General features: G+C 45.5%; 1 protein-coding gene across 2 annotated transcripts; it reads right to left on the reverse strand.

Annotated features, from left to right (window-relative positions):
• Positions 1 to 1,800: 1,800 nt before the first annotated feature.
• Positions 1,801 to 23,894, reverse strand: Nsun4 (NOP2/Sun RNA methyltransferase 4). 2 transcript variants are annotated; one of them, XM_006986592.4, is made up of 6 exons: positions 23,738 to 23,894; positions 17,914 to 18,248; positions 13,942 to 14,096; positions 9,104 to 9,264; positions 4,075 to 4,199; positions 1,801 to 2,395 (listed from the first exon to the last, which is right to left on the reverse strand). In XM_006986592.4, exons 1-6 carry the CDS (start codon positions 23,828 to 23,830, stop codon positions 2,119 to 2,121), a joined length of 1,146 nt encoding a protein of 381 aa, XP_006986654.1. In that variant the 5' UTR covers positions 23,831 to 23,894; the 3' UTR covers positions 1,801 to 2,118. The 2 variants fall into 2 exon arrangements, with proteins under 2 accessions (XP_006986654.1, XP_042127569.1); XM_042271635.2 differs by lacking the exon at positions 23,738 to 23,894 and adding an exon at positions 20,603 to 23,529.
• Between the last annotated feature and the right edge of the window lie 1,315 nt (positions 23,895 to 25,209).

A 25,209-nucleotide genomic window follows, 5' to 3' on the forward strand; every position in this document is an offset into this window, starting at 1 on the left:
ATGCCCACTGACATCGGACTGATTCTTCAGCTCTTCAATACTGGTTCATTGAATACTGCAACTTTCCAGGAAACTTCCAAACTTCAGTGTTGTATTGAGACAACTCAGGCGTCCTTGGGAACTTCATTCTCTGCCTCTTCAGTGTGCAGACGGCTATTGGTGGACTACCCAGCCTCTATCCAATCCAATAAATCCCCTTTATAACATATACACATACGTGCATATATATGTGTCTGCACACACATGCTATTAGTTCTGTTCCTTTAGAAAATTTTGCCTAATACAGCAGTTCTCTGTTTTTCTTACCTAATCTGTCTGTCCTAATTAGACTGTGATCCAAGGGCCAGCAGACCCTCTCCTCCTCAATGATTATTGCTTACCTTTCAATTAGTACCAGGCAGATATCCAAGAGCCTATGGGCAGAAACCCAGGCACAAAGGTCTCTCAGCTTCAGCTGAGAGTAAAGTACAGAGTAAACAGCAGGCAGGAACTATATACCGTGAACAGAAGCTGGTAAGGGTCCTCCTCTGGGAACCAAGTTCTCTGGAGTTCCATCTTACTGGCTTCACTTGATTTAAAGTCTGAAAGGCCTTCCAGAGTCCTCAGTTATAATACCAATCTCAAGAAAGGAAATGGCTTAATCTTTGCTAATGTCTTTTTCAACAGATACTTCTAACACCCAAACATGGATTAGCAGGGAAAGCATGAAAAACAAAAAGAACGGCAATAAAGGAGGGATAAGGACAGTGGGAAGATAGCCAATAAATAAAGTTGGAAGATAGCTAATAAATCTAAAAGAATTTTTTTTTAAAAGGAAATATCTTTAGAATATTAAGAGTTTCCAAGCCAGGTGGTGGTGGTGAATGCCTTTAATCCCAGCACTTGGGAGGCAGACATGAGGATCTCTGAGTTCAAGACCAGCCTGGTCTACAAAGGGAGTTCCAGGACAACCAGGGCTACACAGTGAAAACCTGTCTCAAAAACAAAAAAACAAAAAAAAATTGAAAAAATAAAAGTGGGAAGAGCCAAGAAATATTCAAGTTATTCACGAAGCATACATACACATGTATGTGTGTGTGCATGGGTGAGCATAAGCAATGTTTACTATCCCCTGGCACTAAAGGTTGCCTTCTTTTGACAAATGCTAAAACATAACTAGTATGCAAGTCTGTGTGTTATGTAATGTCACCCTAAAACACTGTGAGAGGCAATATCCTACCATGCTGGGAGAAGGATTTGGAGGTGGGCCAAAACAGGTACCAGAGCTGGCACAGACTAGAAATGAAAACAAGACATTTGAAATAAAATATCAGATTCCTAGGTACTTGGAAAGTAAAAGGAAGTAGGCTGCCACTTTGAAGATGAGGAAACCCAGTCATTTCCCACAGTCCCAAGCATACCCCTACCAGCTGTCATACAGGAACGCACAGAATACTTGCTGTTATGCAGGATATAAAAGAAACATACAAAAACAGTATGTACCAGAAGCAGCTTTTGCAGTCACATCTGAAGGAAGGCCAGAAGCATTCAGCTCAGGAAACCTTTCTCAGTGTAAGAGGATTACCAGCCACGGACTCAACAGTTTTAGTTACTTATTCCTTAAATTAGAAATGTGCCATATGGAGACACTGAGAAGGCTGGTGGAACTGTGGGCTGATAAAATGGAACTCACCAGTGGGAGAGCGCTGTATGTCGGTCGGGGTTGGGCACTTTGGAGAGTGTTCTCGGCAGCTTTGGCTGACACACAGAAAACCATAATGGGACTTAGATTGACGTGAAGTCCCCAACTACAGGCCCAGCTCTATAGCACTTCAATAACTTTATTGGCTGAATGTTTCTTCCCAAGTTTACAGCTTAAACTATGGGCTTATTCACTGATTCTGTCTAAATCCCTAGTGGAGCAGGGGCCTTAGTTTAGGCTAAAGGGCAGAAGTAAGGGTCTGAGTTAGAAACCTGCTGATAATTCACAACTGGGCATCAGTCCTACTGCTTACTGTTTACAACTATCTTTAGAAAACACACAGGATGGAGACGGGCCTTGGAGTGCATCTCTGCCACGGGTCTCTTTCAATGCCTCTGACAAAGCTATTGTCTTCCTACTTCAGGGACAGGGTGACACTAGGGCAGCCTCTGCATTTTGCAGAAGTACATTGGCCCAAAATTGGCCATGAGGTTTGGTATTACCAGCTCCCCAACCTGGCAGGAAGGGAAGAAACAGAATGTGTCCATGAAAAGCTTTCGGAAGCGAGACAGGTCTTCCACTTGAACCTGGATGCTGTATTGATTGGCCAGGAGCTCAATGGCACCTTGCACCACATACTCATTCTGTAAGTGTGACAGTGAGCAAGTGGAGTAGACGACATGACCTCCTGGTTTGGTGGCAAGGAGTCCAGCCCTGAAACCAAGAAAGAAAGAAAAAAAAGCAGTGACTAGTGTACTTCCCCGGAAGTGTGAGAACAACAGGGCTAGGACCGTGGGGGGCGGTCTACTGCCTGACGGAGAAGTCCCACCATACCCAGCTCAGAACGCCTTCACAGAAGAATCCTTTGATGGGCTGGAAAGGGCTCGGTGGTAAAGAGCACACACTGCTCTTGTGGCGGTCCAGAGTTCAGTACCCAGCACCCAGGTCACCATTTCTATAACTCCAAGTCCAGGAGGAACCAAGATCTTTGACCTGCATGGGCATCTATACTTACGTGCACATACCTACATGAAGACACACGTGCATACACGTAATTAAAAATAATAAAAATAAACCTTAAAAAAAAAAGAATGATCTTAGCCCTTCGGTGGTGGCACACAACTTTAATCCCAGCGCCAGTTCTAGGACAGGCTCCAAAGCTACAGAGAAATGCTGTCTCAAAAAACCCAAAAAAAAAAAAGTTAAAAAGAATGATCCTTTCAAGCCTGATTCTGGTTATGAATGAAACCTTGATGCTGGCTATCAGTTGAATTCTCTCCTCAGTCATTCAGACCCTCGGCCCCTCCCCCTCCTCTTTTTTTATCTCCCTTTCTCTTTCTCTTCTCCCTATCTTTTTATTCTCTTTTTTTTCCCGGAGCTGAGGACTAAACCCAGGGCCTTGCACTTGCTAGGCAAGCACTCTACCACTGAGCTAAATCTTCAACCCCCCTATCTTTTTCTTTTTCTAAGATCTCATTGTGTAACTTTGGCTGACCTAGAACTCACTTTGTAGACCAGGCTGGCCTCGAACTCACAGAGACCCTCCTGCCTCTGCCTCCTGAGTGCTGGGGTTAAAGATGTGTGCCATGTCTGGCCTCCTCTCTCTCTCTCTCTCTCTCTCTCTCTCTCTCTCTCTCTCTCTCTCTCTCTCTCTCTGTGTGTGTGTGTGTGTGTGTGTGTGTGTTTCGAGAAAGCCTGGCTATCCTAGAATTACTCTGTAGACCAGATTGGACTTGAACTCAGAGATCCGCCTGCCTCCACCTCCTGAGTGCTGGGATTAAAGGTGTGCTCCACCACTACCTGGTAGTTCTCTCTCTCTCTCTTTTTAAAAATAAATAAATGTAATAGTTCTTTTCTTTAAAAATACTTATTACTTATTTTTATTTTATGTGTATGCGTGTGCCTGAATGTATGGATATGTATTACATGTATGCAGGAGCCCATGAAGGTCAGAAGAGGCATTGGATCCCCTAGTAGTGGAGTTACAGATGGTTGTGAGCAGCCATATGGTTGTTGGGAATCAAACCTGGGTCTTCTGCAAAAGCAGACATGCTCTTAACTGCTGAGCCATCTCTCCAGTCTCTTTCTTTCTCTGCGATAGGGTCTCACTGTGTCACCCAGGTTAGCACCTAGGATGAGGTCAAGCTATCCTTTTGCCTCAGCTCCCCAAATAACCAGGGATACAGATATATACCACTACATCTGCTTTTCAAAACTAGGCAAGTCACTGGCATTGAGTTTGGTAAAATGGTGAGGGTGTAGTTATTATTCTAGAAAGGACAATCTCATGAAGCCTATTGCCTCCAGGCAAATCTCCAACCCAAAGATTCTTCTATGTGCTGGTCTTGACATGCTTCCAGTAAAGTCTGAGAATCTGTAACTGTATCACTCACGCCAGAAGCTGCGCCTGCAGCATAGGCAACATCTGCCGCTCCTTCTTCCTTGAGCGCCGGAAGATGTTGTTCTCTTCCTCGTGAAGGGAGTGGCGGTCTGTGGTACACGGCACATCTACCAGCACCTACCCAGAGTGTCAAGAGACAGAGTATTAAAGCTCCTTCCAGGTTCTTCTGACTTAAGTCAGAGCAGTTAGGGCCCAAGCCAACGAAGTTCAATGGAAATGCTAGCTCTACCCATCCCTCCATTGCAGAGTTCCTGACAAGGATTCTCATTTTGACCTGATAGACAACTGTGAAACAGAAAGTAGAAAAAAGGTATATTTAGAAATATTCATGGTTAACCAAAAAGCCAAACCAAGCCAGGCATGGTGGTACATGCCTGTAATTCTAGCCCTTGAGAGGATTGCTACAAGTTCGAAGGTAACCTGGTCTCTACAGTTTTCCAGGCCAGCCAGGGGTACAGAAGACCCTGTCTCAAAAAAGTAAAACAAAAGGAAATGAAAATCTATACATGACAGTACACACTTATCATTCCAGTGCTTCAGAGTCAAAGGCAGGACAATCAGGAGTGATAGCCAGCCTCGGCTTACACAATGAATCTGAGGCCAGCCTAGGTTTCACGAGACCCTGTTTCAAAACAAAACCTGCATATAAATTTAATTGTAATTAAACAACTGATATCAACCTAGGAAAAAAATCTTAGTGCTTCAAGACTCTGTCCTTGACTGTTTACTGAAAACACCCAACTTACATATGATACATTACTTAATTTACAGATATTACATAATAAAGCAGAATCACAATTCAAAATTATCTTTTTTAAAAGGTGTGTGTGTGTGTGTGTGTGTGTGTGTGTGTGTGTGTGTGTATACATGTACACTTTCATGCCAGAAGATAGCATCAGATCCAACTATAGATGGTTGCTGGGAATTGAACTCAGGACCTCTGGAAGAGCAACCAGTGCTCTTAACCGCTGAGCCACCTCTCCAGCCCCCCAAATTATCTTAAAACAATGTCAGAAGTGCAAATCCCTAGGCTCAATCCCCAGTACTGTTTTAAAAAGAAAAAGGGAAAAGGGGAGGAGGAGCTGGAGAGATGGCTCAGAGTTAAGAGCACCTGCTGCTGAGTTTACATCCCATCAGACGGCTCACAGTCACCTGTAACTCCAGTTCTGATGGGACCTGAAGCTATGGTCTCTGACCACACACACACACACACACACACACACACACACACACACACACACACACACACACACACTTAAAAAATTACTGCAAAAAAGTAGATCCAATATGGACAGTAGTTTGGTTTAGTATGGTTTTATTTGAAACTGGGCAACTCTGGAACTCCCTATTTAGCAAAGGCTGGCCTTGAACTCACAATTCTCCTGCCTCAGCTTCCCAAAGGATTACAGGTATGCACCACCACACCTGGTTTCCACTTTTTCAATATTTTAAAGTGAGAAATACAAAATCACTCATTAATTTACTTGCGGTCTTTTCTACACTAGGCACTTGAGACAGACAAAAATGTTTTAAACATCCCTATATGTATGTTTGAAAAAAGTAAAATCATCTTCGGAAAGATTTTTTTGGCAAAGTGAAAACATGAAGTAAATTAACAATAACCCAGTTTTAAACCAGGCATTTTAGTGCGCACGCCTTTAATCTCCAGTACTAGGGAGGCAGAGGCAGGTGGATCTCTGAGTTGGAAGCCAGCCTGGTCTACAGAGCTAGTTCCAGGATAGCTAGGGCTACACAGAAAAACCTGTCTTGTAAAACCAAAAACCAAACAAAAAACTCCAGTTTTCAATATTGATATATTCTTTGGTGAACTAACACAGTATATATAGAGTAAGACAAATGAACAGGGCATGGTAGTACCCACCTATAATCCTAGCATTAGGAAGCAGAGGTAGGAGGATGGGAAGTTCAAGGTCATCCTTTCCTGCATAAACTAATTTGAGGTCAGCCTAGGCTTCATGAAACCCTATCTAAAAAGGAAGTGGGGCAGGGGGAAGGGGAAGGAGAGAAAGTTGTGGAAATTCTTACTACTCCAAAAGGTGCTGGACTCAGGAGAATGACTACAGGTATACTCACGGATGTTGGGGTCCTGAGTCCCCATGCACATGAACAACAGAGCCATGTGATTTCAACGAGACTAGAAAATCAGTACCAAATATATCTTTATTTTGGTACCAATATATCCTGGATATTGCTTATTAGTGTCAACTGTGAAAGTGGTTGGCCTCATCCAGTCAAAAGGAAAAAGGGATATAGTTCTACTGTTGTACTACTTTTAGGAAACATTTGGAAAGGGCAAAGCTGGTCACCATCAGATACGGCATAGGCATCTCCACATCAGGCAGTGTCCAATGTGTAGTTACCAACCATATGCCAGGATGGTATACTAGCTGAATCTTGGCCTCCAGTGTGTTTATGATTTCCCCATGAAAAAACATGGGGGAAAATATGTTCAAATAAACATATTATTTGAATTTTATTATTTGAAACAAAAAAACTTTAACTTGGGAAGGGAGGGAGGGAACCCTTGAATGCAAGGGAAGGGTGCCTGTTCTGCTACGAACATGCAGAGTGCTGGACTCTAAGGTGTTTAACACTTCCCTAGCACACAGCAAACTGCACACTACTCTTTCTTCAACGAATAAATCAATGAAGATATCTTCAAGCACCAAAGCTGTTTCAAACGCTTGAAGCACTGTCAAGTAAAACGGGAGGGAATTCATTCTCAATTGTTCCACAAGGCATAGTTAGGATCAGTGAACAGAAAGTGATGGTAATAACGCTGAACGCTTGCTGTGGATATTGCTCTATATAAATAAAACACTGATGGCCAGTGACCAGGCAGGAAGTAGGTTGCCAGGCAGGAAGTAGGTGGGACAAGGAGAGAGGAGAATTCTGGGAAGCGGAAGGCTGAGGAGGGAGACACTGCAGCCACCGCCAGGACAAGCAACATGTAAAGACTCTCGTAAGCCACCAGCCACGTGGCAAGGTATAGATTTATAAAAATGGGTTAATTTAAGATAAAAGAACAGTTAGCAAGAAGCCTGCCACGGCCATACAGTTTGTAAGCAATATAAGTGTCTGAGTGATTATTTTATATGTGGATTGTGGGACTGCGGGGCTTGGGGAAACTGGAGAGAAGCCCTCCAGTAACAAATGCTTGCTATAGTCTGACACTGTGCAAAGGTATTCTTAGTCACCTGTGGGACGGGCCCTACAACGACCCACACTGAAGAAGTTACAGCACAAAGGAAAGTTGAAGTGACTCACAAAAAGCTTCCAGCTGGCAAGTCATGAAGCCAGGACTCCAATCCAAGGAGCCTTCCAGAATGCTAGCCCTTACCCGTAGGCCATGAAATCTACAGATCTGTTGTTGTTGTTACTGCTGCTGCTGTTTTTCAAGGTAAGTTTTGTCTCTGTAGCCCTGGCTGTCCTGGAATTCACTCTGTAGACCAGGCTGGCCTTAAACTCAGAAATCCGCCTGCCTCTGCCTCCTGAGTGCTGGGATTAAACATTTGCGCCATCACTGCCTAGCTATATTCTTTGTCCATTTTATACATGTGTACAATATACAGGGATCATAAACCTCATTTTAAATAAGTGATTTTAGAGTATACTAATTAAAAGAAGAAAATAACTAGGGGCTCAGTGGTTAAGAGCACTTATTGCTTTTGTAGAGAACCCAGGCTCAAGTCCCAGCATCCGCATGGAGGTTCACAACTGCCTCTAACTCCAGTTCCAGGGAATCTGACTCCCTCTTGTGACCTCTGAGGCCAACAGACCCATATGTGGTGCACACATACATGAAGGCTAAACACTTATACACATAAAAATAAATAAACTGGCCAGGTGGTGGTGGTACACGCCTTTAATCCCAGCACTCAGGAGGCAAAGCCAGGCGGATCTCTGTGAGTTTGAGGCCAGCCTGGTCTATAAAGCAAGATCCAGGACAGGCACCAAAACACCACAGAGAAACCCTGTCTCGAATAAACAAACAAACAAACAAACAAACCTAAAAGGATTTTTTTTAAGGAAATAACTTTAAAATATTAAGAGTTTCAAAGCCAGAGGGTAGTGGTAGCACACGCCTTTAGTCCCAGCACTTGGGAGGCAGAGGCAGGTGGGTCTTTGTGAGTTCGAGGCCAGCCTGGGCTACAGAGCAAGTTACCGGACAGCCAAGGCTGCAGAGAGAATCCCTGTCTCAAAAAAACAGAAAACAAAAAAGGGTGTGGGAGTTTCAATAACAGGCACAACAGGAGAATGTGAGAGACGCTGTGCAACAGAACAGTCAGCCAGCAGCAATACCGATGGGATGAGAAAACATGCTCACTGCCAGCAGAAGCAAGACCGGAGGGACCGCCAGAGAATTTCTCAAACTCTGTCCAAATCTTAACTGAGAGAGACCATTAACCAGCAATTTTACTCCAAAAGCATAAAATTAAAAAGGACTGAACCTTTTAATTAATTAAAAAGTCATAGATGTCAAAACAGCATACTACCATTTCTATTTTTAAGAAAGCACAATTATATTTTCAAATAGAAATTATATAAAGGCTATAGAAAAATAAAAACAATAGTTATCTACAGGAAGTAGATGACTGTGTACAGGTCTAAAAAGAAAGCTTATTTCCCATCTGATACCCTTTTATACCTCCTGAATTTTGCACTATGTGTTATATTAATATTCAGAAATAAATAAAATGTTCTCATTCATACTCATCTTCATGAGGGCTCCCAAGCAACCAACTGACTTCAGAAATAAAATATGCCTAATAACTTTTTCCACACTCAGTTAAGTTCAAATTCTTTTTGCTGCCAACTATCTCTAATGAAAATAGCAGCAAGTCATCTAAGCTGAACTGAGAACTCTGCAAATAGATCTTTCTCCAAATCACTCATGGGGAACTCTCTAGGTCCAAAAACAGCCCCACACATTCAAAACACAGGGGCTGGGTCCTACTCCCGGGACTGAGGCCAGAACACAAAGGTCAGAAATCACTTACCCGGTCATAGGTGTCTCCCTCCAGTTCTCCCCACTTCCTGCCATCCCACGAGGTGACTCGAACTTGATTCCCTTCCCTGATCTCTTGAGGCACATAACTGTGAAGGACCTTCTGTAGCCTGCCTATTCGGGAAGTGGAGAGATCATTGGCCGCTAGATTGCCTGTGTGGAAATAAAGAGTCTTCAGAGGCTACATAAAGAGTCTTCAGAGGCTACAACTCACTGGCATATCACACCAACAAAAGGTGTTGATGGAAAATGAAACCAATTTTCAGGTATAGCCAATCAACACAGACCCCAGAGACAGGGATATTTATTATCTATGTGGCAGCAAATCAGTCACTCTGGAGCGGAGGTCATGAGGACAAATACCCACCAAAAGGAAAAGTAAAGAGATAAAGCAGATCAAGAAAGAGTATTTCTAAAGAAATATGGTCTCTCCCACTACCCACCCCTTCATTCTGTGACAGGATCTTATTCTGTAGCCCAGACTGGCCATCAACCTGTGATCATCCTGCCTCAATGCTAGGTTTACAGGGACACACTGGCCATCCCGATTTATTGTTCACTTTTGACACAGGTTATTGCTATGGTGCCTAGACTGTCCGCAAACTTGTCAAGCAAATCTATCTTAGCTTCTTGAGGAGCTGGGACTACATGTGTATGTCACTGCGCCTAGCTACTCAGTCTCTTTGAGACATTGGTTGTCTTAGGTAGGTATCTACTGCTGTGATAAAACACCATGACCAAAAGCAGCTTGGAGAGGGAAGGGTTTATTTCAGCTTACAGTTTAGAGTCCATCATGGAGGAAAGTCAAGGCATTAGCTGGAGACAGAAACTGAAGCAGAGACTGTGTAGGAACTGCTTATGTGCCTGCTCAGTTTGCTTTCCTCTATACCCCAGGACTACCTGCCCAAGGGTAGTACCCACAGTGGGCTGGGTTAAGTAATCTGATGGAGACCTTTTCTCAACTGAGGTTCCTCTTCCCAGATAACTCAAGCTTATGTCAAGATGAAAAACAAACAAAACAGGACATTATGTTTCTCTTGGGCTTCAATAGATACTATAGGTTATTCACTGAGAATTTATTATTATCATCTTATTCCTTAATAACAGAACCTCAGCTTTACCAACAGAGGACAATGTGCACCAACAGAGTACGTCTTGTGGTTTTCTCTTTACAACTAAGTATGACTAAATCACTAGGTTTGGTTAGTGAATTGTAGACATATCATGTGGGGCCTCTGGGAAAATGTATGTAAAAGGCTAACACAATCATTCCTTCTGCCTCAAACTGAAATGGGCTGGCTGAAGTTCTAGCAGCTCTCTTGTTCCATGATATTGATCCTAAGAATGATGCCTATAAATCAAGCAGTGGTGGCGCACGCCTTTAATCCCAGCACTCAGGAGGCAGAAACAGACGGATCTCTGAGCTGGAGGCCAGCTGGGTCTACAGCATGAGTTCCAGAACAGCCAGGACTACAAAGAGAAACCTTTTCTCAAAAAACAAAAACAAAAAAAACATGCAAGAAAAGAAGTCTATACTAAAGCTGCAAAAATAAAAACAGCTTAAGTCCTTGATGTCTATGGCGCCTCCACACTGATCCCTAGACTTTCTGGATACTTTTTAGACAAGCATCTCATGTATGAGAGGCATATTTATTCTTTAAGCCACTTAGTTATCTTATGTATAAAACTGAACCTAATAATTTACTACCTTACATTCTTTTCTATTTATTTTTCTTTACGTGTAATAAATCTGTGTAAATGCATGCCTGTGGAGGTCAGAAGCAGAAGTCAGGTCCCCTAGAGCTGAGGTACAGGTGTTTTCAACTGCCTGATGTGGGTGCTGGGAACCAAGAGTTCCTAACTGCTGAGCCACCTCTCCAGGCCCACCACTTCTTGGACAAACATGAATTTAAGGAATATTTGTTGTTGTTTTTACTCTTTACTCTTTTGGCTCTTTTGGGGGGCTACCACCCAGCTCCCAAACAAACCACACACAGAGGCTTATTCTTTCTTATGAATGCCTGGCCTTAGCTTGGCTTATTTCTAGTCAGCTTTTCTTAAATTATCCCATCTACCTTTTGCCTCTGGGCTTTTACCTTTCTATATTTCTGTATTTCTTTCTTTACTTCTTACTCCATGGCTTGCTGTGCAGCTGGGTGACTGGCCCCTGGGGTCCTCCTCCTTCTCTAGCTCCTAGATCTCTTCTCCCAGGTTTCTCCTATTTATTCTCTCTGCCTGCCAGCCCCACCTATCCTTTCTCTTGCCTCACTATTGGCTATTTAGTTTTGTGGGCTTTTCTTTCTCTCTCTCTTTCTTTCTTTTTCTTTTTTTTTTTTTTTTTTTTGGTTTTTCGAGACAAGGTTTCTCTGTGTAGCTTTGGAGCCTTGTCCTGGATCTCACCCTGTAGACCAGGCTGGCCTCGAACTCAGACAGAACCGCCTGCCTCTGCCTCCCGAGTGCTGGGATTAAAGGTGTGCGCCACCACCGCCTGGCTCAGTTTTGTGGGCTTTTTTGTTTGTTTGTTTTGTTTTTCGAACAGGGTTTCTCTGTGTTGCTTTGGGGCCTGTCCTCTGTAGACCAGGCTGGCCTTGAACTCAGAGATCCACCTGCCTCTGCCTCCTGAGTGCTGGGATCAAAGTCATGCAGCACCTCTGCCCTGCTAGCCAGTTCAGCTCTTTATCAGACCATCAGGTGGTTTAGACAGGCACAGTAACACAACCGTGTCACAGAGGTAAACAAACGCAACATAAAAGAATGCAACACAGCCGGGCGGTGGTGGCGCACGCCTTTAATCCCAGCACTCGGGAGGCAGAGGCAGGCGGATCTCTGTGAGTTCGAGGCCAGCCTGGGCTACCAAGTGAGTTCCAGGAAAGGCGCAAAGCTACACAGAGAAAACCTGTCTCGAAAAACCAAAAAAAAAAGAATGCAACACATCTCTGCATCATTAAAACAAATGTTCCACAGCATAAACAAATGTAGCACATCTTAATATTCTACAACAAATACCAGGTAGCTTTTAGTTCTACTATACGAAGAATGCTCCTGTAAGAGTGATGTTAAGGCAGGCCTGGCGGCACAAGCCTGTGATGCCAGCACCAGGGAGGATGGGGAAAAGAATCAAGAGCCTGTAGACAGGTCTAAAAAATGGGATCCTGTCTTTAAACAAAAAACCAAAAGGCTTGACAATAAATGACAGCCGACAGCCAGCCTCAGAGCAAGGAGAACCAAGGGTGGGAACTGTAATGAAGAACTGCAGGATCCTGCTAGGAAGAGGTTTAGTGCTCCCATAAGAAATGTCCCAGTTTTTGAGGGCACTCAACATAAAAAAAATCACATACTCTGTTCTGAAGAAATTTTCAGGAGGAAACAAAGTGAGAAAGGAAAGATGGCTTTCTGCTTCTGTATCCAGCATTTGTAAGATTCACGTTCCACAATCCCTTCAGAACTCAGTTTCCCCTGCATAAACAAGAGGGCTGACAAAGTGAATCTGAGTTCCATGCTTGCCCTGATACTCGGTGACCCTATCTATGTTCTGGGGTCAAGAAGTTAGTCTCTCGGGTGAGTACCTGAGATGCAGAAGAGGTGCTGCTAATTTAGTACACCTTGGGAGCACTTCTCCCTTCTGACGGATTCTCACAGCACTCAGATCAGCACAGCACAGCACAGCACAGCACAGCACAGCGTGGACTCTTGCTCTGGACTCACTTCTTAACCCATGCCAACATCTTTTCTATCTTTTCTATCTGAACTTCCAGAAAGCTGAAAGCAAATCACTCATGGGCCTACCCAGAGGCTAGAGGCTAACTCAAACAATGCAAGTCAGCTTTGGAGTAACAGGAACAGAAGGGTCACACCTAATAGAAAGGCCCAGGCCCATGGTGGGAGAGGCCTGGCTAAGCTCTGGGTCAGACGTGAAAATCACATCCCCTTATGGCTATCTCTCAGGCCTCAGGGAAAAGGCAACTTCTACTTTAAGGCAGGATGTTGGCCAGTGGCTGGCTGAAGTGAGCATTATAAATGCCAATGTCACCTATCTTATGAATGCCAGCATCACCTATGACACCGAGACACATAAAGCTTCTGCCTGTTCCCAAGGAATTCGTGTGTGTGTGTGTGTGTGTGTGTGTGTGTGTGTGTGTGTGTGTGTGTGTGTTTTGAGATAGGGTTTCTTTGTGTTGCTCTGGCTGTCCAGGAACTTGCTCTGTAGACCAGGTTGGCCTCGAACTCACAGAGATCCACCTGCCTCTGCCTCCGAGTGCTGAGACTAAAGGAGTGTGCCACCATACCCAGCATGGAATTTGTAATCTTGAGGAGGGAGAAGACACATACCCATTAAAACTCTGAGGAAAGGCTACTAATAGTAATGTGCTGGCGGGTTATGCTCATGGCATGGGTGCACAGAAAAGGAACCATCCTGAACAAGCCAGCACAGCTATGTGCGAAGACTTCCTGGAGGTAGCACACTTGAACTGAGGCCTGAAAGCTGAAAGGGTTTGGATAACACAGCTGGGGTCGGGGAGGAATTCCAGAGAATGGAACATGAGCAAAGGCAGCAGAGTGTGTTGGAAGGAGTACAAAGAAATGTGACTTTATCTTAGAGACAAATCAGCAAATACAAAAGGATGAGAGGATCATGTGATACATTTATCAGAGTCCTGATTCAATCTGCCTGCAGAAGCCTTGGTCAGTCATTTTTCTTGACCAACTGACAATAAACTTAGCAAATATTATTACCCATCTGACCCTGGGGCCAGGAAGCTTATCACATTCAGTGTGTCTTGACTGGGTGAAGTGGGGGACCCTGTCTAAGATACCATCCCACTGACTTACGGCAACAGCCCGTCTGAAGTAATGCCAGTGTTTTCCCCCCAGGAGCTGCACACAGGTCAAGCACAGTGTCTCCAGGCTGCAGACCAAGAGCCAGGACAGGTAGCAAGGAGGCAGCATCCATCAGGTAGTAATCCATGAGACCCAGGCTGCCAAGTCTGGAAGAGAGAAGATCATCACACCTACTGGGAGCCAAGGTGAGCAAGTCCATGCCTTTTAGGATCAGTAAGCTCCACTCAGCAAAATTATTTCTCAGAAACTCATTCATTCATCTATACAGAATTCACAGTACTCATTCATTCATCTATATAATATCCATAGTAATTTTCTTTTAAGAAACAAGATCAAGGTCTCATGTGTCCCACGATGGCCTCAAGCTTGCTATGAAGCTGAGGATGACACTGAACTGCAGATCTTCCTGCTCCACTAATGAACTGTAGAATTACAGGTTTGAGCCACCACACCTGGCTTATACAATGTGGATAAAACTCAGGGTGCTATGCATGCCCAGTAAACATTCTACCAACTAAGCTACATCCCCATCCCTGAGTGATCCTTTTGAAAACAGATCCATTTACTCCAAACTAGCCTCACTAGCCACCTTGCTATTCCTTTATTGAGCCCCACGTGCTCCTCTCTCGGGCCTTTGAATCCCCATGCCTTCTGTCCTTAGCACTCTTCCTTTAACTGTCCGCGGTGTGCATCACTACTTCTAACAGGCACTATCTCAAAGTGACCTCTTCAGAGCCGCTGGCATTCCCTGACTAGTCTACCCAAAATCACAGCCTCGGTCCTGTCACTTTCTATTTCCTGCTACACTGTTTTCCTTTAAAGCACTTGTTCCTCACTTTAAATGTACAAGTGTGTGTGTGTGTGTGTGTGTGTGTGTGTGTGTGTGTGTGTGTGTGTGTGTGTTTCTTTTATTTCTCCATATTAGAATGTAGCTCTGGGAGGGCAAAGATTTTGTCTGCTTTGTTCTCTGTACTATTCCCAAGGTTTGAAACGGTGTCTGGCACATAGTAGGAAATTTTATTGGGTTACACATCAAGATACAAAGTACTTCACAGGTTCAGAAAGAAGGGCTATCAGTTATATGTACTGGAGCTACCAGAGTTGGGCCTGAAGAAGATCAGAGGTCTTCATTAGGTAAAAGGGGGAAGAACATTCTAGGCAAAAGCATAGAAACTCAAAGCTTCTTTAAGATTTAGGGTTTGGGGATTTAGCTCAGTTGTAGAGCGCTTGCCTAGCAAGTGCAAGGCCCTGGGTTCGGTCCTCAGCTCTGAAAAAAAAAAAAAAAAAAGATTTAGTGAGAAGGGCTGGAGAGACAGCTCAGCAGTCAAGGGCACTGGCTTCTCTTCCAGAGAACCTAAGTTCTGCTCCCAGCACCCACATGGCGGCTCACAACCTTTCCAATTCCAGGGGTTCGGACGCCCACTTCTGCTCTGCAGAATCCTGCACACAATGAGGACATAGACTCACACATAAAGACAAAAAAACTAAAAATATTTAAAAGAGTAATGGGGGCATGCCTACATTCTCAGTGGTAGAATACCTGTCTAGTGTGGATGAAGCCTTAGGTTTAATCCTTAGTGGCAGGAAGAAGGGGAAAAAAGCCCAAGACTGGGGTTAAAAGGCAAGACAAACGCAAAAAGTCTTAAGCCCTAATTAAGGATTTTGGACTATATATACAAGAAGTTATAAAAAGCTTTTAAGGAAATCACCTGGTTAGCTAGTTTGGCACTTAAGAAAGCTGGGTAGGCAGAGATGGTGCGGGTAGAAAGGGGGAGAAGATCAATTGCAGCCTGTCCTAGGACTTCCTGCCTCACAGGCCTGTTGCCATGGGGACAGTTGGTAGGGAGCAGCCCCTCCCCTTCCTGAGATGGAGTTCACATGGGCAGCCTTGGAACAGACTCAAAGATACAGAAAACCTAACAAGACAATGACCCCGGGCGAAGGGTGTGATGAGACACGGCCGAGCACCAATGCCAGTCAGCCACGACAGCCACGACAGCCACGACAGTCCCCAGACCACAAGTCACGGCACTCCCAAGTCCTCACAAAGAGGCTAAGGCTTCCATGGAGGAGTTTCAAAGTCAAACCACACCTGAGTTTTTGTACCTCATGTCTCAAGAAGAAAAATTAGTAAGAGGACCGAGAAATATGAGGAAGGCACAGAACTGCAAAAATACAAGCAACAGTCCATAAAAGCCCCCCTCAAGTCTCTTCCCCTCCCTCCTTAAATTGGTTCAGTTTGGGGAATCTGCTAAAAGCTATAGTTCTTCTATTAAAAAAAAAAAAAAAAAAAAGACACACAATGTCACAGATATTATCAGGCTATTCCTAAATTGACAGAAGCTCCCTGGACTGCTGAGAGAGTAAGACCCCTCTGATTTCATAGGAAGCCCAGTGGGATGAGGGGTTCATAGGAAGCCCAGCAGGATAAGGGGTTGGCAAGAGACTGTGGTGAAAGGGGAAACCATCTCCAGAATCTGCCACATACTCACTTTTCTCCCTTCTCTAAGAACCCCTGGAAGGGGTGCCAAGTGCCTCAAACAACTTAGGTCACAGAGTTTTTACTCCATGGCTCTGCCGACAGCCAGTGCCTCAGGACTGACTGTTGATCCTCACCCAATCTCTCCTGATACATGCAGTAACTAAACTGATCTTACGTGAAACAGATGAAAATACTAAGAGACTTTTTGTTTTTTTGAGACTGGCTCTCACATGGAGTTCCCACACTGGCCTTGAACTCCATATGCAGCTAAGCATGATCTCAAACTCCTGATCCTTTTGCCTCTACCTCCCGAGTGCTGTGATCACAGGTGTGTAAGACCATACCTGGCTGTGGGAGGTTATTGATGAATGCTGTATTAGAGACTCTGTGTTAGATGTTTCGGTATGCCAAATTTCACTCCTCCTCGCCACAGTCCTAGAAGACAGTTAAATCTGCACTCCTCAGCCGTACTTTCTGAGTCTCAAACCTAACCCACTTCTCATTAGTTGTGTGCCTTTCAGTAAACTACTTCCCTGTACCTAGGTTTTTCCATCTGAAATAAGAGTACCTATAGCAGCCAATAGTAGAGAGCTTGCCTAGTATGTCAGGCTCTGGATTCCAATAGTCAGCAAAAGAAAATGTATCTGCTATTATAGACAGGACTTTTTAGGGTTTGTTTGTTTGTTTTTTTATTTTGGGTAGTGACAACTTCAAACTCCTGAACCTCCTGCTCTACAGTTTTGGTTTTGTTTTTCTGTCTTTGGTTTTTTGAGACTGAGTCTTGCTGTTTAGCCCATCTAGCCTCTACCCCACCATCCTAATGCTTTAAGATAACAAGTGCTGGTATTACAGGTTTGCACGACCATGTCCAGCTTCCTATTCTCAAGGACTAAAGCACAATACAGCACTTAATCGTGCAGTCTTTCCTCACTGAATTTCAAACACATACATACCTCCTCAAGACACTGAAAGTTCTGTCTTTCTTCAGCTCTGTCACTCACTTGCACTCCCAGGCAACTCCTATTTCCTACCAAAGTCCACTTCCTCTTGTCTTACTTTCCCAGGTGCCTGGCAGGGCAAACAGGGAGGGGGAAACGATTTTCACTGGAAAGGATGCAGTGAGTTGCTCTTGTGAAAGGCAGGTGTTTTCTACAGAAGGCAGTATGTGAGCACAAGTTCCTAGTGCAGGTTCTGGGGTTCAGAATACCAACTACACCATTTACTTTCTGAAGGATTAAAAGCGAATAAATACCTTAACTTCTTTGCACTTCAAATATAAAAGAGGGCAGATATTCTTTCCATAAGGGTGTTGACAAACCAAAAAGAAGTGGTGCACATACAGCACTTAGTCTATAGAAGCACACCAGAAAGAAACACTAACAATTCTGAGATGTATTACAGAGGGCAGGAGCTGAGCAACTCTGCATGTCCACTTCTAGCAGGGACTCAGGATGACCCTCATGGTTCCAGATCCTACCTACCTGGCAGGAGGGAAGCGGCTAACATCCCCTCTGGAAAAAGTGAAGCATCGAAGGTTTGGACTGCAGTCCGGGGATGGAGTTGGAGAGAGGCCACTCTCAGGCTCCGGTTCCTGGCAAGAGATGGCTTCATTCACAAAGTCCTTGGCACTCAGCTGCTCCAGCTGAGCACTCACATTATCCCAAGCAGCAAAATTATTGACCAATGCACCATACTTCTGCTCTGAGAGAAGGCTAACACGAATTGATGGCCACAGATCTCCAAATTGTACACTGTAGGTCATGTCAAAATTTTGCAGAGCAAGTCGACTGGCAGGGAATTCTGGTTCTGTGGTAGCCTAAAAGAGAAAGGGCAAGCTTATTAATCTTTCCATCTTGACTCTATGTCTTATCGTCTGACTTTACTGTTTTAGCTAGAGTTTCTGTTGCTGTGATGAAACACCATGGACCAAGGCATCTTGAGGAGGAAAGGATTTATTTCCGCTTATACTTCCAGGTGACAGTCCATCACTGAGGGAATTCAAGGCAAGAACTCAAACAGGACAGGGACCACAGGAACTAATGCACAGGCCATGGAGGAGTGATGTTTACTGGCTTGCTTACTCAGGGCTTGCTCAGCTTGCTTTCTTATAGAACCCAGGACCACCAGCCCAGGGATGGCACCACTCACAAGGGGCTGGGCCCTCCCCATCAATCAAAATCAAGAAAACACCTTACAGCCAGATCTTATGGAGGCATTCTCAATTGAGATTTCCTCCTATCAAATAACTTTAGCTTTTGTCAAGTTGACATAAAACTAGCCAACATATCTACCAATAACTCAGACCCCCAAGGCAAATTCAAATCCATTCAGTGCTCTCTCCTACCTTTGCATCCTGCCTCTGCCTACCAAAGGAGAAACTGGGAATTAGGAGAGTGAAGAGTTAGCCTTCATGTCACAGGATTGGGAAGGGACACAATACCTCTCATAGTAACTGTGTAGGGGTCTTCAAGAAAGAGAGGCACAGTAGTACACACTTGTAATCCCAGCACTCAGCAGGCTGAGGCAGGAGGATCCAGAATTCAAAGCGAGCCTTGGGGGCTACAAAAACAAATTTAAGGCCAGATCGAGTTACACACCAACAGTCTCTTAGCAAGGTGGCTGAATGGGGAAAGGTTCTTGTAGCACGAATCTTAAAAGTTCTTATTAATAAAAACAAACCCAGAGCCAGGTATTGGGGTGAATGCTGGAAGATCAGAGAAGCAGAACAGGCCACAGCTACCTCACCTTGCCAATTCCTCAGCTGATCCTGTTTCCTCAGACTGGAAGTCTCTGTGTCCTCATCCAAATGGATCTCAGCTGAACTGCTGCTCAAAGCCTAAAAACTTAACCAGCTCTAGTTCCTGGTCCTCACGCCTTAAATACCTTTCTGCTTTCTGCCATAGCTTCCTAGGATTAAAGGCGTGAGTCATCATACCTGGCTGTTTCCAGTGTGGCTTTGAACTCACAGAGATCCTGATGGATCTCTGCCTCCAGAAGGCTAGGATTAAAGGTGTGAGTGCCACCATTTTCTGGCCTCTATGTCTGTCTAGTGGCTGTTCTGTTCTCTGACTCCAGATAAGTTTATTAGGGTGCACGATATATTGGGGAACACAATACCACCACAGGTTCTTGCCACTAGATGTGACTATCTGAGTTTGATCTTTGGGACCCACATGAACTGATTTCCCCAAGTGGGTGTCGACCACCCCAGGTATACCACAGCACATACATGCACACATGCACACACCCATGCCCATACCAATAAATAAATAAATGTCATTTTAAAAAGTCTCCTGAGCCGGGCGGTGGTGGCGCACACCTTTAATCCCAGCACTGGGGAGGCAGAGCCAGGAAGATCTCTGTGAGTTCGAGGCCAGCGTGGTCTACAGAGTGAAATCCAAGACAGGAACCAAAACTACACAGAGAAACCCTGTCTCAAAAACAAACACAAACAAACAAATATATAAAAAGTCTCCTGTTATTCTACTACTCAGGTAGAAGGGAAGGTCATTCTTGGCTACATAGAGTTCTAGACAAATTGGGACACAAAAGACTATCTCAAACACACACACACACACACACACACACACACACACACACACACACACACACGAGAGAGAGAGAGAGAGAGAGAGAGAGAGAGAGAGAGAGAGAGAGAAGAGAAAAGCACATAAAAGAGTCTCAAAAAATGAAAGAGGGGGAGTGATTGAGGACTTGAGCTGGAATATACCTCAACTTATGTGTGACAGTGCTTGCCTAGCACATGCAATGCCCTAAATTTGATACCTAGCACTGAAAAGGAGGGAGAGGACTTAAGAACTCAAGGAAAAACTCTTGAAGAAACGATTTCCTCAAGCCCTGGAAAAGCTTGGGGTGTAAAGCTTTTTTCGAGACAGGGTTTCTCTGTGTAATAGCCCTGGCTGTTCTGAACTGGCCCTGTAGACCAGTCTGGGCTTGAACTCACAGAAATCCACCTGCCTCTGCCTTCCCAGTGCTGGGATTAAAGGTGTGTGCCACCATGCCCAGACACTTTTATTCTTTATAATCCTGTTCTCAAAAATGTGTTCATGTCTACTAGCTTATCAGAGCTCTATGGCAATAGTGCTCAACAGGGCACAAACATAATCATAATACCATATTTCACATCTGATGGAGCAGTGAGTCACTTACCAAAGCCGGTGCAGTGAATGGGCAACATGATGCACAGAATCATAGAGCCGAGGTGTTTTGGAAGATTTCCCAGACCCCAGGAAGGCAGAAGAAAGACCATTCACAAAATCCTAAGGTATGAACTAAAGCAGAAACTTTAGGGTGACTGTTATGGCGCTAGCAGTGAAGAACATGAATCAGATTCAAAAAGAACTGAAGTCTGCAGATGAGGCGCCCACACGTTGGTCCGGAGTTGCAACAACTGGGATGCTATTACTGACAGTCTCGTTACAGCAACTTCTGCTCTAGCCTGGGTTTTCGTTCTGGTCAGAATTTGTGTCCTGGTCATCATTTCTTCTTATTGTGGGGACTCGTGCTCCGACCATGACTTTTCCTATAGTGAGGACTCTTGCTCTGGCTCTTATTTTTACCACCTTGAGGACTCTTGCTACCCTTCCGACTTCTGCTAAGGTGCAGTTTTCCCACGTGGCCCTCACTGAAGCTCAAGTGGGTACTCTCGCCAAGGTCCTGAGTATGGCTTTGGGAAGGACTACTGCTCCGGCTCCGACTTCGGCTCCGACTTCGGCTCCGACGGGAACCCCTGCCTTGAGGACTCTTGCTTTGATTACTAATGGAATTCTTGTTCTGGTTCTGGCTCTGGCTCTGGCTCTGGCTCTGGCTCTGGCTTCTGTTTTGGCTACTCTGGCTCTCACTACTCTGACATGCATTAATAATAAAGGTTGAGCTACAACTGGCAATAGTGCTACAGGTGGAGCTCTTGGGTGAAGGCAAAGAACTGCTGTAGGGAATCTGGGGGGGATCTTTGGGTGGGCCTGGAGGGGACACAGCATAGGTATGAAGGCCACAGGGAATAGTATTGGGGCAAAGCCGAACTCGAGGGACAACAGGTAAACATCGTGGGTCAAAGGGTGTCCTCAGAGGGATAAAAGAATAGATGTGGGTAGAACAAGGAGGCACCACAGGCTTGCTATTGGGTGGTGGTGGGCCCCTGGGGGCAGCATATGTGCCAGAGGGAACCACAGGCTGGTTATGACCCTGAGGGAGGAGACGTGTAGAGTGGTCCAGGGGGCTAGAGAGCGGGGATGGAAAGGAAGTGGTAGGAACCCCAGAATACATATGGGTATTGCCGGGGGATACGGGAGGTGGTCCATGGGGACTGCTCTTGGGATATCTACTGGGCAAGAGAGGACTACAAGGCAGGCACTGGGGACAGGAAGTAGGGGCAACAGTTTTAAGGGTTGCTGGATCCACAGCAGTCTCTGGGGGATGTTCTTTCGGTAAGGGATTTGAAGTAGTTGTGATAGACGGCTCCATAAGAGGATAAGAGTGGCCAAAAGACGGGGAGAACGGCTGAGGGGAGGTGCTGGTCTTATGGGACTTAGGATGATTAAGAGGGGTGTGGTGGGGCGTGTTGACCAGGGAGCGACACCTGTAGGGAGTGCGCCGTGAATCTGAGGATCTGGGGGACTTCCCTTGATGGGGAACTGGGGTAGGGAGAGGGGGTTCATTGTAACTTCTGGGTGACTGAGGTGGAGCTAAAAACTGGTTGCCCAGGGGAGATGGGAAATACAGGGTAGGATAAGCATACTGAGGAAGAGGCGCTTCTGTGGGGCAGGGAGTTAGCAAGAGGTAAGAATTCCCCTCTGTCTCCCAAGACAGAAAGGACTCTAAGCAAGGTTGAGGCTGGGAGGAGCTAGGAGAACCAGCACTCTCGGAAGGTAGGTTGACAGAGTAAGGACTCCTAGGGGGAGGGATCTGGGACTCTGAGCAAAGATGGGAATAATGAAAAGTGCCCTGTTGGGTTAAGATGGGAGAGCAAGACACGCCTGCCTGAGAAGAAAGTGGAGGGCCACCACCATTTTTCCCAAGAGATCCATCAAGCTGTGGTTTAGGTTCATAAGAGTCTGGAGGCTTAGGGTGGTCATGGTAAAGGTTGCCAGTGGGTGGGATAGATGCTGAGGAAAGAGGAAGATCATTGTAACTTCTCCCCGAGGACCAGGGGGAGATCATGGGTCCAGTTTCCAACACTCTGTTAGAAATGGATGGGGATGCCAGAGGTCTACTTTCCACAGTACGGTGAGCAAGGGGAGGGGAAATTATAAGGCCAGGTCTCAGGGGCCTATGGGTAAGAAGGGGTGAAATTATGTAATTTCCCTGGGACCCGGGCACACGGGGAGTCGAGATCACGGGGCCAGTTTCAAAGGATATATGAGTGAGTTGAGGGGAAGTTACTGGGCTGGTTCTGAGGGGCTGATGAATGAGGGGTGGGGAAGTCACCGGACTACAGTAACAAAAGCACGGGCTTGGAGGACCTGGGCTCGGAGGGATTGGACGCTGAGATCTTGAGGAACCGATGCAGTTGCAATAAAAGTTCCGCTGACCAGGAGAGGGTGACCCCTGAAGGCTGAATCGGTCAAAACAAGGGCTCGGAGGGGCTGAATGGGGCAACTCTTGGCTGTACAGCCTTCCTAGGAGTGGGGAAAAGGGTTCAAAAGAACATCTCTGTGGGGGTGGGGAAGAGGATACAGGGGCTTGAGGGGCTGGGGAGGGAACCCGTTGGGATAAGCAAGGAGATGTAATGGTGAACCTTTTGCCTGCATTTGGAGAAAGGCCAGTAGTACAGGGAAGGTGGTCGCTGAACTCTTTCCTGGACGGCAAAGGCACCTCAAGAGAGAGGACAGGGCTGAATCCTTTACTGCAGGGCAACGGGGACCCAGGAGGGAAGGGGTAGTTGTTATGAGCTTTTGCTAGGGGTGAGGTGGCAGGGGCTGAAAGTTCAAGGAGGAAAGGAGGAGAAGAGGTCATGGGACAGGAGGGGAAGGGAAAGAGGGAGAAATAAAAGGGAAAAGAAGGGGTGGGAAAGGTAAGGGAAAGGTAAGCAAAAAAAAAAAAAGGAACATGAGGCGATGTGACGTCACCGAAAGAACGAAAGCGCAGGTGATGACCTAACATAGAAGGGCGGAGTCAGGAGGCTGCTTATGTAACAGGAAGTGGAGACTTGTTCATAAAAGGGCAGGCCGGGGTGTGCTAACAGCTTCGAGAAGGTTACGGACCCTGGAATGGATGCAACTGTGAACGACGGAGAACACAAGGGCTGTTTTAAGTTTCCCTCTGAGGTCCCCCGCCAGACCTTACCCATTTCTTCTTATATCGGTATCTCCGCGGGACCGGTGCGAAGTCCACGAGCTTCAGCAGCTTCCGAACACCTCTTACTACGGGCGCAGCCATGTCAGCGGGCAACGCCAAGGAACTCCGACCGGAACCGCAGCTGCGCACTCCCGGGTTCCGGGGAGGACTCTGCGCCACTTAAAATAAAAGGGGCAAAAGGGGAGGAAGTTAGGCTGGCGGCTCCCCCAGGGTTCCGTCCGGGTTCCGTCCTGCCTCCGCCCGCCGAGAGCAAACACCGCCAGCCAGAGACCCCGAGGAGCGTCGCGGCGGGGGCTGTGCTAGAAAACCTAAAGAGGCTCCCCGGAGGAGAGGGTGGGGGGCGCGGGGGACAGGGAGGGACTTCTGGGCTCAAACTGCACGAGAAAAATACTGAAGTAGAGCGAAATTAGACCAGATTTTTTTGGCAGAAGCGGAATTGCGGGGAAGACGTAGAAGCTTCAGTTTCAGGATCTTTTATACGATACTTTTCAAGACTCGGTACCTAGTTTTGTGTTCTTTCTGAGAGACTCTTAGATTGTGTAAGCTTTAGACCCAACCACACTTGACTCCACTATTCAGGATCCAAGGAAAAGGAAGGAGTGATTAGTATTTTTAGAAATGATCCTGTGGGCGGGCATAGTGGCCTATGAGCTACATAGTCGACTCTTGTCTGGGGGGGGGGGATCATCTGACAATAGTAGACGATCCAAAGTAGTAGCAAGAAAAGATAAGAGGGGATGATTTGGATTAGCGTACTGGCAGTGAGAACACAGAGGACTCCGGTAACTGATACAATTGTAGGACAAATCGGTCCTTCTAAAGTAGCATAAAGCAGTGTGTGCTTCTCTTATGTGAAACTCTGGGTTCAGTCCCCAGAAGCCCCTCCCAAGGTTTTGTTTGGTATTGTTTTGCCTTTTTTTTTTCCCACTTAAATAAAATACTGCTGTGTATGGATGGTAGGAAACACCTGTAATCCTAGCAGTTGGTAAGTGGAGGTAAGAGTTGGAGGCCAGTCTGGACCACAGGAGACTTAGTCTCAGAAAAATCAAAGACAAATTAATATATACCATATCTCAAGGTTTAACTGTCCTGTAGCTTTACTTTTATTCTTATAATGTATTGTCATCCAGTATGTATTATCTTATAGTCAGCTAAGTTATAATTTTTAAAATGTTAAAAATATGTCAAGGAGATCTGTGAAAGTTGTGGGCCAGTCACCCTTAAGGAATTGGTGAACTCCAGATTCAGTGAGACTGTCTCAAGAATATAAGGTGGAGAACATACACCACAGACAATTTTTTGTTTTGTTTTGTGTTGTTGTTTTGTTTTTTGAGACAGGGTTTTTGTGTAGCTTTGGCTGTCCCGGAACTCACTTTGTAGACCAGGCTGGCCTCAAACTCCAGACAGAGATCTGTCTGCCTCTGCCTCCGAGTGCTGGGATTAAAGGCATGAACCACCAT

This window comes from Peromyscus maniculatus, chromosome 2 (genome assembly GCF_049852395.1).
Source record: "Peromyscus maniculatus bairdii isolate BWxNUB_F1_BW_parent chromosome 2, HU_Pman_BW_mat_3.1, whole genome shotgun sequence".
NCBI lineage: Eukaryota > Metazoa > Chordata > Mammalia > Rodentia > Cricetidae > Peromyscus > Peromyscus maniculatus.

Excerpts from the sequence above, each read along its gene's own strand:
- Nsun4 (XM_006986592.4), bottom strand. The coding sequence starts at position 23,830 with ATGGCTGCGCCCGTAGTAAGAGGTGTTCGGAAGCTGCTGAAGCTCGTG. Across the intron at positions 18,249-23,737 it reads ACCGATATAAGAAGAAATGG|GCTACCACAGAACCAGAATT; the intron begins GTAAGGTCTGGC and ends TTTCTCTTTTAG. Across the intron at positions 14,097-17,913 it reads AGCCGCTTCCCTCCTGCCAG|ACTTGGCAGCCTGGGTCTCA; the intron begins GTAGGTAGGATC and ends TCTCTCTTCCAG.